Source organism: Borostomias antarcticus, assembly GCF_949987555.1.
Source record: "Borostomias antarcticus genome assembly, chromosome: 5".
In the NCBI taxonomy this organism is placed as follows: Eukaryota; Metazoa; Chordata; class Actinopteri; order Stomiiformes; family Stomiidae; genus Borostomias; species Borostomias antarcticus.
In genome coordinates, this window is record NC_140238.1 from 25,601,311 (window position 1) to 25,615,361 (window position 14,051).

Genomic DNA, 14,051 nt, shown 5'->3' on the forward strand with positions numbered 1-14,051 from the left:
TTTAGAGCTTAACTGTTGTAATATCATGGATAGGCCTAGAAAAAAGACGTGTTTGTTACCAGCGTTGTGTAGCCAGTGTTCGCTGATATACAATAAACATATCACAATATTGTTTTCACCTTGAAGATACGTATTGTGACCTTTCTGTATGGCGATATATTGTGGCACAATATATTGTTACACCCCTAATGTGATTGCCCTAGAATCAAGATGCAAGATTCCTTTATTTGTCACATGTAACGTAGGCCTAGGTGTACAGTCACAGTGAAATGTTGCTGCCGACTCCAAGATGATGCTCAATAACAGATACACTCCAATACTCAATTTACAAATGTGTAAGTTACAAATGTACAAATAACACAGTAAATACAATTTCTATACAGTATAAAAGGGGTAAGATAGATAGATACCGGTCTGGATGGATTACGACATGCTATATATGGATATGAATGGACTTTAGTCATTCATATGGACTTTAGTCAACACGTTACTGGACCCACTCACAACCGAGGTCACACCCTTTACCTTGTGATCACAAAGGGGTCTTACGACTGTGGTATCTTCTATCAGTGACCTTGACGTTTCTGAGTACTTTTGCATTTTCATTTGCATGCCGATTGCCAAAGATGAGATTAGCACACAATGCTTTCCAAACTCAGTAGCAGCAAATATTGATGAACTCAAATAGTGTAACAACCCTGGCAGTGGAGCTTTCACATCTTAATAATCTAGTGGCCACTTTTCATACCAAATTGAATGCTGCCATTGACTCTGTAGCACCTTTGAAACTGAAAAAGGTTGCGGCCAAACAGAAAGCTCCATGGAGGAATGAGGAGATCAATCAACTTAAGAGAACATGCAGAAGAGCTGAGAGCACAGGAAGGAAGACAAAGCTGCAGGTTTACCATGACATTCTCAAAGAACATCTCTATGCCTTTAATAAGGTATTATAGAATACTAGGGGAGATCACTTCTTGAAATTGATCTCCAGAAATCATAAGAATTACAGGGTGTTTTTCTCAACAATTGACCGCGTGACAAGTCCCGCACCCTACACACCTGTCAACATGCTCTCTACTTCCAAGTTTGAGGAATTCGTAGCATATTTTAGAGATAAGATAACCGACATTAGGATGAATATCACCCAGGCAAGACCAAATATTCTGCTTGCTGACCCCCCTTCTCCTCCACGGAGCAGTGGTATGAGCTTGTTTGCAGCGGTTGACACAGAGATACAGAGCAAAGTGGTGTCACAGCTTAAGTCACCTACATGCCCTCTCAATCCTATTCAGACCAAGTTTGTTAAGACTATTTTGAGCTCTGTGTCTGAGAACACTTTAACCATTGTTAACTGCTCCCTCAGTACAGGCTTTTTCCCATCGGCTCTTAAAACTGCCCTAGTAAAACCCCTTTTGAAGAAAAATAACCTCGACTCATCAGTCCTCAGTAATTTTAGACCGATATCCAACCTCACATTCTTAGGTAAAATTCTAGAGAAAAAAATAATTCAAACAGTTAAATGACTTATTAGATGCAAATTGGATCCTTGGTACTTTTCAGTCTGGTTTTCGGCCTCATCATAGCACAGGTCAAGGTTGTAAACGACCTCAGAATCAACGCTGATGACAAAAAGCTCTCTGTCCTTGTCCTTCTGGGCCTGAGCGCAGATTTTGACAATGTTGATCATGACATCCTTATTGGAAGACTTGAGAACTGGTCGGCCTCTCCGGTCCAGTCCTTGATTGGTTCAGGACCTACCTAATTGGCCGAGACTTTTTTGTCGCCCTTGGGGATCACAGTTCGAAAGACATGTCAGTGACATGTGGGCTCCCACAAGGATAAATTCTAGGGCTCTTACTCTTCAGTCTGTACACAGTATGCTCCCCTACGTGACATCATTAGGAGGCACAATATTAGCTACCATGCAGATGACACCCAGCTCTATATTTATGTGACGCCCGATGACTACAGCTCAGTTGACCACTTGGTAGAATGCATTGCTGATATAAATGCATGGATGTCACAGAATTGCCTTCAGTTAAACCACAACAAAACAGATGTGTTGACCATTGGTGATGTAAAGTTGAAAGGCTACTTGAAAGACTATCTGGGCGCTTAAAAATACTGACACTGAACACCAAATGCCAAGTCAGTAACCTTGGTGTCATGTTTGATTCTGATCTTAATTTTGAGGCCCATATTAAGAATGTGACAAGGACATCTTTTTATCACCTGAGAAACATTGCTAATGTCAAACCTTTTCTCTCCCAAGCTGACACTGAAAGACTAATGCATACTTTTATCAGTATAAGTTTGGATTACTGTAACGCTCTCCTATCTGGTCTACCAAACAAAGCTATCAGTCAACACCAAACGATACAAAATGCTACAGCACGTGTCCTCACTAAGACTAGGAGGGCACACATCACGCCAGTCTTACAATCGCTACACTGGCTGAGGTTTGTTTTAGAATAGATTTTAAGATTAGGCTATTTTAATGCTCTCCATAGGCATGCACCTGAATGCATGCTTGTACGGCATACAGTAGGTCCCTGAGATCCTCTGGCACTGAACTTTTAACGGTTCCTGGAGCCAGGACCAAGACATGGGGAGGCTGCCTTCAGTTTTTATGCCCCCAGGCCCTGGAATACCCTCCCAGAATTTAAGGCATAAGAATGGCTGAAACTGTGGGAACTTTTAACCGAGATCTTAAGACATAGCCTACCTTTTCAATCTCGCTTTTATCATGTAGTTTTACCTGTTTTAACTAAAATGTGTATATTTTATACTCCCTTTTAATGTTTTTACTGTTTCTTCTCTTTTATATGATCTGTGTTGGAGTTTCGCCCCAAGCCGCGCCCCGAGCTCCTCTGTTTTCCATCGGAAATCAGCCACTTCTATCAGCCGCAGCCGGCCCCGTTACGGGGAGACGCCGAGATCTGCGCTCAGTGCTTGAACGTAGCCTACCGATAACCATGCGAACCCCTTCGCGCCTCTTCGTTCATTCCCGCGACGTCCGCGTATGTTCTCCCTGTACCTCTGCCACGGAGGGCATGGGCGTGTTATGTACATGCTACAGCTATAATAAATAATCCCGAGGGATTGACGTTTGCATTTGTGGTTATGTTATGTACACTGGATGCTCTAGATTGAGTCATTCAGGTGTCGGATGGCTTGCGAGAAGAAGTGTTTATCCCATCCCCCAGGGGCAGCCATCGTTCATGGCGCCCGGGGGCCAAGTCCTGGTCAGGGACCGGACGGAGTGAAGAGCATCTGTTCTTGTCAGAAGAACATGCAAAGTCCAAAGAGAAAGGCCCGGAGACCTGCTGTGAGGCGACAGTACAAGGCAGGTATAATGCACGTAAGCGACTTTGGGGTTCAGTGTCTTGCTCAAGGACACTTCCGAGCGAACCGGGGACTTTGCGATCCCCAACAGGCCGCTCTACCTCCCGAGCTAGGCCCTATGTGCCGCCCCGGCAATCACTCCATACCAATCATGTGGGCCTACATGTCGGACGATTTATAGCTAAATCTTTTCTTTAGCACCGCAAATACATAAATACGAGATATTGTTAACGTTACGCCAACTAGCTAGCACGTGTTTTATGTAATGTTAGGTAGCCATGGGCATGTTAGCTTTAGCTAGCTAGCCATCTAACGTTTGACTGACACTGTCAGATAACTTCTTAACGCTGTCAAGTGTTGGTGTTTGTTGATGGTTATCTAGCTAGCTAGTGTAACGTTTTAGACAGGTGTTCAATATAAAGTGGCCACCTGTCTGTTGCCATTGATTAAGATCAAGCCTACGAAAAATCAGCATCGTTAATAAGTTATGATTATGATTATGATTATGATGACGACGTTTAATTACCCGGCATCCATTTCGTTTGCCGATTAGAAAGTTCAAATTCATCCAATTCACTCGTTCAGATAAAACAATTATTTATGCAATGCTGCATTTCAAAAGAATGTAATGGCTTTTATTTGATTCATGAGTAAAAATGACAATTATTACTACCAACCGTGACCCATAATTGCGTTGCTATATGTGTGGTATAAATACAGCTGAGTTGAGCTAACGTACTTGTGGTTACCAGGTCACGAGTACAGCTACTGTTGGGTGAAGTTAAGGCATTGCCTCCTCTCCTTCTGCGAAGCTGCAGGTAGGTTTTGGGAGGGTGGGAATCCTGCGGCAGCGGAAGGATTGCATGCAATGCGCCAAACATTAGTGGGGTGTACAGACGGCCTGGTAGTCCGTTTTTTTTGTTTTCAGATGATCATTTATATCTGTACATCTGTGAAAGCATCACTGCTCACAGTGGACTTTCGATTGGTCTGATTACAACTCGTCAGTTGTTGTTTCTTCTATCAAAGAAACACAAGAACAGAACAATGTCACATTATATATCCTATAGTGTTAGTTAATAAAGTTAGCTGCTAGCTTTCTGTTGCACCTGTGCTTAACTATCAGCTGGTATGAGGTTGCTTAGCAACGATAAACATTGCTATTGGGCACATTGTTATTGTAAACAGGTTTCTGTAATAGCAAAAATCCTAAATGTGGTCCTAAACTGAGATAAGACAGGCTTTCAGACAGCAGGTTTCTGTAATGAGGCCCGCATGTCTGGCAGAACCAGCGTTGAGTGTCCACCAGCACCAGCACCAGCCGTCTCGCACACGCGTGCCCCGACCTCTCTCCTCCTACTCCAGCCTTAGCAATCCTGAATTATTATGACTGCCCCGTCCCCCACCAACTCAGGATTGTGTATTCTCCAAGTCATACGTTCCATACTTTTCTGAGTGAAATACACTTAAGAAATCATTCTTAGTAAGATGCTGCTCAATTTCAGCCTTTTCCTGGCCTCTTTTCATTAAATAAATAAATAAAAAAAACATTCACGTGGAGCGGTAGGCTACCACACCATCGGCAAGGCTGCGTATTTCATTCAGATGAAATTTAACAGTTAATCAGTTAGAATTGAACCGATAGGGGCAAGACCAAGCCAGAATTACTACTGAAAGGGCACACAAAAAATCTGCAATGATAACATCTTTTGAAAACATCTTTAATACCACATCAAAAAGGTTCTGGTCAGATGAAGAGAGTGCAGTGAGGAGTTTCCTCCCTATAGCACACGGCTCAAGTGATTGGCTCTGAACATTCAGATTGTAAGAGGCAAATGTAACTCAAGCAACCCAATTGTTTTCCTCCTACTCTCTTAGGTAACATCTGTTCAGAACCAGTGGAGTGTTATAACCACTAGATTTAGAATGTGTTTAAATGTGAAATATACAAGTAAAATTGTTCTTTAATGTATGTTTTTGTTACAGTTTCTATCAAGACAGTGCTCAAAGCAGATCATGTTCCTGGTGGATCTCCTGTCTCTAGCAGCAGAGTGGGTGGGAGGAGCAGACAGGAGAGAAGGCTCTGAAGCTGCTGTCATCAGTGTTCAGTTACAGAGCTTCCCCCCTCCATGACTGGGATAATGGTGATGTGGAGTAACAGTACCAATGTGATTTCCTGTTGGACCTGTGCTCCAATGTGAAGGACTGTGAGATTCAAACAGGCAGGAGTGTCCTTCCAGCATTACAGCCAGTTTACCAGGTAGCAGCTCCTGCAGTCTGGTTCATAGGCCTCTCAGAGAGAAAGGCCTCCCTCCTCCTGGGAGTGCTGGAACTACAACCAGAGAAGAAACCAGTATTGCTAAAGGCCTGGTCAGGTGAAGAGAGTGAAGTGAGAAGCTCCCTTAAGTGCCTGCTCTTGATCTGAAAGCTCAGGTGAGTGCATCTGATGAACGTATTCAAATTAAGTAAGGCTAGTGATTGAACATAGAGCATCTGAGGTTCTAAATGATGATGTCCCCAATGTTCTTATGCATTTCAACTGTGAAGCTGGGTTTTTCCAAAGTGTGTGTGGGTCCGTCCCTGTGAGATCCAGAGAAGAGGCCCACCAGTTGGTCCCTCTCCTCCAGGTCTAGGGCTTCACCCTGGTGCTGAGAGGAGAGTTACCCAGACAATCCTGCTGGTCTGTGGGGAGCGTCCTGAGCTTCTGTGCCTCCAGAGTGGACCTCACTCTCACACCCAGCAAGCTCTCTCTCTCTCTCTCTCTCTCTCTCTCTCTCTCTCTCTCTCTCTCTCTCTCTCTCTCTCTCTCTCTCTCTCTCTCTCTCACATATTAGGTCTGTTATTTCTTCTTTGCCTAATGCACTGAAAATGTCACCCATACTTTCTTTATATTCTTTTAAATATATGTTGCGTCATTTCTGTCTTCCTCAGACTGTGTTCCGTGGCTGTGCAGCAGCTTGCTGTAGTTGTGATTGAAGCTCAGGACGAGGAGTTGACTCAGTCGTTCCTGGAGAAGCTTGTCGTAGACCTGACCTCCTGCTCTCTGGACTGGGAGGTTCTCCTCTACTACCTCCTGCCGTAGTCGACCCAGAACAACCCTGCACAGGTGGACCTCAGGAAGAACAAGCTCTCAGAGAAGAACACCCCAGATCTTCTTCCTATCCTGCACAGGCTGGTTATGAAGAGGTAAAGACCGCAATATACTTGCTTTTTAACTACACGTACAGGTAGACAAGCGGCTGCGTCGCTAGCGGCGTTGTTCACATACTTGTCTGTATTTTGCGTGAATGAAACCATCTGATATCAGTTGGTCTGAATTAGTTTTGACGTGAATAAAATCACTTATTGCAGCTTTAATGTTGCTAATGTTAGTGAAGTATAGTGTTGTATTACCCATAAAGCTGTTGTGACCAAGGCACCTGGTACCTCTCTGTCTGTCTCCTGTTGTCTACCAGTGTTGACAGGAAGCTGCTGCTGAGGTTACTCCACTGCTGCGCTGCCTCTCTTGACCAGCAGGGGGCAGCAGCATTATCAGCAGAGCTGCTCAGGGCTCTGCAGCTCAGGCTGGAGCTCTCCTGCTCCTCCTCTGTGGATCTGTCAGAACAGCAGCAGGGAGAGACTCTGTATTTGAAAGCTTCTGACTGCTGGTTCATCTCCACCGTCCTGAGAGACAGTCTCCACACACCCCTCCACACCCAGGTTCACCTTCAAACAGGACAACAACCCTAGGCACACAGCCAAGATAACAAAGAAGTGGCTTCGGGACAAGTCTGTGAAGGTCCTTGAGTGGCCCAGCCAGAGCCCAGACTTGAACCCGATTGAACATATCTGGAGAGATCTTCAATTGGCTGTGCAGCGACGCTCCCCATCCAACCCGATGGAGCTTGAGAGGATCTGCAAAGAAGAATGGGAGAAACTTCCCAAAATAGGTGTGCTAAGCTTGTAGCATCATACTCAAGAAAAAAGTTTTAAAAAGTTAAATTAAAGTAATACATTTGCAAAAATTTCTAAAGCTTTTCTCACTTTGTCATTATGGGGTAGTGTGTAGAATTTTGAGGGTAAAAAATAATGTCATCCATTTTGGAATACGGCTGTAACATAACAAAATGTGGCAAAAGTGAAGGCATATAAATACTTTCCCGATGCACTGTAACTGGTATTAGCAGGTCTTGTCATCTGGTCACAACGGTTCCAATGCTTCAACACAATAAGACTGCAACAACTAGCAGCAGCTTCCATAACGGTAACATAACGGTAGCTGTCGGTGGTTTAGCTAACATGACAATGATGATTCACGTCCCTTAGCTATTTTGATACAGCTAACGTTACAGGAATAATCGTAACATTAGTTGCAGTACATTCATTGCGAGTTGTATTGCGGGATGTGACAGGGTTCATTTGGTCTCCCAACTGCAGTATAGTAGCCTACTGCATGCGTAATCAAACAATTCATGGTGCTTGATGCAAGCACACTCGTTTGGACAAGCTGGCAGACCCTGGAAGTGAACTTGGAAGCTGTTATTTTGAAACTCACTACATATTGGGAAACTACATGGTTAGTTTCTATCCTGAAAAACTATGACAACAACAATGACTAGACGGCTTGCTCGTGTTTGTTGCTTTCGTTATTGCTTGACCAAGTCCTTGGTGTGTACTGTAAACGTATCTACTGAAACCAAGGGATCACGATACGATACACGATATTGGGTTGACGATAACAATACGATACACTAAGGACGGGTGTGAAGCGTTGCAGTAGTGCTGCTGTTCACACCAATAGTGCATTTCTCCACATTTCTACTCCAATACACTTTGTGAATTTAGAGCTTAACTGTTGTAATATCATGGATAGGCCTAGAAAAAAGACGTGTTTGTTACCAGCGTTGTGTAGCCAGTGTTCGCTGATATACAATAAACATATCACAATATTGTTTTCACCTTGAAGATACGTATTGTGACCTTTCTGTATGGCGATATATTGTGGCACAATATATTGTTACACCCCTAATGTGATTGCCCTAGAATCAAGATGCAAGATTCCTTTATTTGTCACATGTAACGTAGGCCTAGGTGTACACAGCTTAAGTCACCCTCGCAATCCTATTCAGACCAAGTTTGTTAAGACTATTTTTAGCTCTGTGTCTGAGAACACTTTAACCATTGTTAACTGCTCCCCATTGTTAACCCTCCCTGGCATGAGGTGTGCCAAAACCTCATGTCGAAATAGCAATACGCTGTGTATTGTATTTCGAGAGATGTGCCAAAACCTCATGTCGAAATAGCAATAGCAATACGCTGTGTAGGCTATTGTATTTCGAGAGATGTGCCAAAACCTCATGTCGCAATAGCAATACGCTGGTAGCCACGTGATGGTGGGAGTCACATGAAAGCAGGGGGGTATTCCAGAAAGCGGGTTCAGTGCAAATCCTGAGTTCGCTAAGCCTCAAATAAGGGAAAGCCTGGTATGGGTTTTCCGTTCCAACAGACTCCCTACTAACACAGTACGTAAAGCCGACGGGACACATTGGCGACGGCACCAACAGCGGACCTAACGGACACGTGCCTTTACAGTCGCAGAATAACCAAAATAACCGACCTTAGGGAGACTGTAAGGGAACGTTGCCCTCACTGCTGCTGAAATCCGTAACTACGATGTGATTAAATAACGTGACAATGCTGTTACATTACAGTCCCACCCGGACTTTATTGGAAATGTACATTTAGTGGGTCAGAACATTTGTAAATTACTTAGGTTTAAAAATGAATTTTGAAGTCATACAGTTACAGAATTGTAATAATGAGGAGCAATCCTGCATGTCGGTTTTGTGTGTCATTTCTAATTGACAGTTAATATTAACACTAAAGATTTGCAGTGTAGGCCTAATAAAAATAATGACAAAAATATGCCTACGAATAAAGTCCTAATTTTGCAACCTAAATGTATATTGGAACATTTTGACAGAATTAGATTATTGAATAGAGAATAGAGAATATTATTTTATAAAGAAAAGGGCAGGAGTTCTGGGGAGCCTAGACCTGCATTACATCTTAAATGGTGTTGAGAGACTCGCGTTGAGGTATCTGATTAGCGGGAGAACATTTACGCTGAATTATTAACTATGGCAAATGTTAAAATGTAAAACAAGTAAATAAAACAAGTAAATAATGTAATGTAATGTAATGTAATGTAATGTAATGCATCATCCCCAACATGGGCGGCAGCAGTGAGTAGGCTAAACAAAGCAGAGAGCGCCGAATCGCCGGTAGAAGAAGACAGTCGATGCGCTGTGGATATTAGACATTTAAGTGTACAAATTTGCCTTTTATTTGAAAGGTGGGGGACTACAAACTGTAGAGACCTCGGAGAAAAGGCTTTCATCTTTCCAACGATGTGTTTACTTTGGTGATTAACGAAACTGTTTTGTTTGTAGACTCTGAGCGGGCCGAGGAAGCGCATTCAGGTAAACTGCATTGAGAGTAACGGAGTTATCTGTAGGATATCGCCCTGGACCAGGTCTATGGGGAGTTATCTGTAGGATATCACCTGGACCAGGTCTATGGGGAGCCTACCTACGCCCTAGCGGCACATCTCAATAAAGACTTTTTAACTTTTGGCAGTTGCTTTATTTTAAACGAGAGAATAGTATTATAATATTAACGCCAAATCCAGGATACTCGTGAAGGCGCCTGCGTTGTTATGAACGGAACGCTGCTAGGCTGCTAGAATCGGCTGCTAGAATAAGCCAGCTAATTTATGGCAACAAAGTCTTTATAATAAAGTCTTTATTGAGATATGCCGCTATACGCGTGGGTGGGCTGCCCAGCTCAGTCTTGTTGTTCCGACCACGGTTTAATTTGCAAAAGCACCTTCATCACACCTGTCTGAAAGTGCCAATCAAGTGATTTACAGTGATTCTAGAACTCTATGACGCACACAAAGTGGTTTTGTCAAAAGAGCCTTACAAACCGTGACGTCACAGAGCGGCCTTGTGACGTGGGCCAGGAGGAGTATAAAAGCCAGAGAGCGACAGAGGAAGAGCAGCCAGAGAGAGAGAGAGGGGGGCGTCTCCCTCTCCCTCTCTCTCCCTGGCTCTCTCTCGTGGGCCAGAGAGAGAGAGAGAGGAGAAGGAGATATCATCTTGACATCTCCTCCTCCTCCTCCCCCCTTTCAGGTTCACAGAGAGAGATCTTGGTTCTCTCTCAGTGAGCCAGAGAGGGGGGGGTGGAGATGTCTAGATGGTATCTCCTTCTCCTCTCTCTCTCTCTCTGGACCACTGAGAGAGAGTCAGGGAGAGAGAGAGAGATTTCCTCTTCTCTCTCTCTCCTCTTCCATGGCTCGGAGGAGGAGGCGGTGGTGGTGGCAAATTATAAAAACTAAATAAAGATTTTTTTTAATAATAAAAACTGATTCTGATTCTAATTGTAAGCTATAGTGATAAGATAAGATATCCATGTTAGCATATAGGAGTACTGTTATAGTTACTGTTAGCACTTCAGACTTCCACTGTGTCATCAGCTGCTGGCCCCTCTTCCCAGAGCAACCGACGGATTTCCAACCGGAGGTTTCGCGTCGCCCTGATTCAACCAGGTGTTATGCGGAATTCTGTGACCATCAGTGACCAGATCCAGATCAGATCCGGTGGTCACTGATTTCCGCATGTTAATACACCGACATCTGTGATCACTCTACACATCTGTGGTCTCACATTTCGGTGCGTTAATACACAGAATACAAAGTGTTAATACACAGAATACAGTGTTAATACACTTTGAAGCTTCAAGCACCGCCACCACCACAGAAGAAGACTACCTCGGAAAAATAATTTCACTCGGACAGAACGCGTCTAAATCAGTTATTGAATGGAAGCGCCAAAACCCAGCATTTGTTAAAATAGACCCTTTTGCTAAGGTAGTGAAGTAGCTACGGGGCTAGCTGTTGCGCACACGCACGCGCAAACAAACCAGGGATGTATTAATAGAACAAACGCAATTTCCTAAATCAGACCGAATTGTCAACTCGTTACACTCCGTTGAGAACTTCAAGAACCAGCTAACTTTTAGAGGGCATACAGTACACTATACTAGCCTTCTCTTTCATACAGTATACTATACTAGCCTTCTCTTTCATACAGTACACTATACTAGCCTTCTCTTTCATACAGTAGGCTGTCTAGCCTACCGTCTAATCCAAGCCGGTTGTGAACAAACTGTTAGAGTTCGGTTTTGGGACCCAGGCGCAACAGGAAAGGAGGAGGCAAGGAACGGTAAAGCCCGGAGGGGCGATTTAATAAGATCACAAAGGGGGATGTGGTAGTCGTACAGCCGATGGTCAGGCAGGAGCGTGGTAGTCGTACAGGCGATGGTCAGGCAGGAGCGGGGTTGTCGTACAGGCGATGGTCAGGCAGGAGCGGGGTTGTCGTACAGGCGATGGTCAGGCAGGAGCGGGGTTGTCGTACAGGCGATGTTCAGGCAGGAGCGGGGTTGTCGTACAGGCGATGGTCAGGCAGGAGCGTTGTCGTACAGGCGATGGTCAGGCAGGAGCGGGGTAATCGTACAGGCGTGGGTCAGGCAGGAACTGGAGAGATGAGGAGGGGAGGCAGGGTGAGTGAGAGTAATCACAAAAAACACTACAAAATACGGGTAAGGAGATTGTAGGCTAGGCTATACTTTACCACAAGAGTTTATGGTAAGATCTGGCGATGAGTGGAGTGTAGACCAGGTTCTTGTAGAGGTTGAAGGTGATTGCAGAACGAGGGACAGGTGTGGTGATGATAATTGGAAACCGGTGAGTAGAGCCGCGCCCGCGTCATCGTCGGAGACGAGCGCGCCGTTCTTGTCTTTGCGCACGGGCCGATGTGCTGGGCATGTCGGGATCCGACTCTTCGTCACCGGAGAGGGAGGAGACTGCCGAGTCCGCGGAGCTGGCCGGAGACGGGGAACGCCCGGCAGTGGGGGGAAACTCCGGAGAGTCAGAGCGTTGTATGCCCGGGCTGATGCGACGTGCGGTAGAGCGCGTAGGACGCCCCGAGCGCGCAGCGGGCCCAGAGGGGAGAGAGGGAGGCGGTTGTGGAGGCGAGGGCATGCGAGCCGTAACAGGACCCCCCCCCCGAGGGGAGCCACCTGGCGACCGACCGGGGGCGTCAGGATGGGCCCGGTAGAAGTCCCGGAGGAGAGACGGGTCCATAATGAGCTGCCTGGAGATCCAGCTGCACTCCTCGGGGCCGTACCCCTCCCAATCCGCCAGGTATTGGAAACCCCGACCCCGGCGGCGTACCTTCAGCAGCCGCCGAACCGTCCACTGGGGATGCCCGTCGACCATCAGGGGAGGCGGAGGAGCCGGGGCAGAAGGCATGAGGGGACTCGAGGAGACAGGCTTGACCTTGGACACGTGGAACACAGGGTGTACCCGCATGGAAGCAGGGAGCTTAAGGCGTACCGCAGCCGGGTTCAGGACACGGTCGATCTCGAAGGGACCAACGAAGCGCGGAGCCAGCTTCCTGGAGGGGACCTGGAGCGGAAGATCAGCAGTGGAGAGGTAGACACGTTGACCGGGCCGATACGCCGGAGCAGGAGTGCGGCGGCGGTTGGCCCCGCGGCAGGAGCGCTCGTTGGAGCGGAGCAGGGCCCTGCGGACCTCCCTCCAGACACGGCGACAGCGGCTGAGGTGGGCCTGGACAGAGGGGACGGAGGCCTCCGACTCCTGGAGAGAGAACAGCGGGGGCTGGTACCCGAGGGATGACTCGAATGGAGACCTGCCAGTGGCAGCGCTGGTCAGGGCATTGAGGGAGTATTCGACCCAGGGTAGGTCCTTGCTTCAGGAGGTGGGGTGGAGAGCCGACACACAGCGGAGAGCGGACTCCAGGCTCTGGTTGGCCCGTTCGGCCTGGCCGTTGGTCTGCGGGTGGTAGCCAGAGGAGAGGCTGATGGTGGCGCCGATCTCCTTGCAGAAGGCCCTCCAGACCTGGGAGGTGAATTGAGGCCCACGGTCCGAGACAATGTCTCCGGGGAGACCGTGGAGCCGGTAGACATGCTGGACGAGGAGCTCAGCTGTCTCCGCAGAGGACGGGAGCTTGGGGAGCGCCACCAGATGGACCGCCTTGGAGAATCGGTCCACCACGGTGAGGATGACCGTGTTGCCCCTGGAGGGGGGAAGACCGGTGATGAAGTCCAGGGCGATGTGGGACCAGGGACGGCTGGGGACCGGGAGAGGACGCAGGAGGCCAGCCGGGGGCTGGTGGGACGCCTTGCTGCGGGAGCAGACGGGACAGGCGACCACAAACTCCCGGACGTCGGACCTCATGGAGGGCCACCAGAACCGTCGGCTCAGGAAGGAGAAGGTGCGGTGAACCCCGGGATGGCATGCAAACCGGCTGGCATGGCCCCACTGGAGCACCCGGGACCGGACCGAGTCAGGCACGAAGAGCCGGCGAGGAGGAACGTTGGCCGGACTGGGTTGGGCGCGTTGGGCCTGCCTCACCACTGCCTCGATGTTCATGGTGACCACCCCGATGACACGCGAGACCGGCAGGATGGCCTCAGGCTCCGCGGGGGGCGCCTCGGGCGCGTGGAGGCGGGACAGCGCGTCGGCCTTGGCGTTGCGGGAGCCGGGCCGGAAGGTGAGGGTAAAATCAAACCTCCCGAGGAACTGGGACCACCGCGCCTGGCGGGAGTTGAGGCGCTTGGCCGCCCGGATGAAGGTCAGGTTC

General features: G+C 47.4%; 1 protein-coding gene across 1 annotated transcript; it reads left to right on the plus strand.

The window, feature by feature from the left end:
• Nucleotides 1-1,531: 1,531 nt before the first annotated feature.
• LOC311309706 (uncharacterized protein) lies at nucleotides 1,532-7,262 on the plus strand (the record flags this gene model as incomplete). Its single annotated transcript, XM_084439030.1, has 3 exons — nucleotides 1,532-1,729; nucleotides 6,428-6,531; nucleotides 6,801-7,262. The coding sequence occupies 3 exons, from the start codon at nucleotides 1,532-1,534 to the stop codon at nucleotides 7,072-7,074; spliced, it is 576 nt and encodes a 191-aa protein (XP_084295156.1). The 3' UTR covers nucleotides 7,075-7,262.
• Between the last annotated feature and the right edge of the window lie 6,789 nt (nucleotides 7,263-14,051).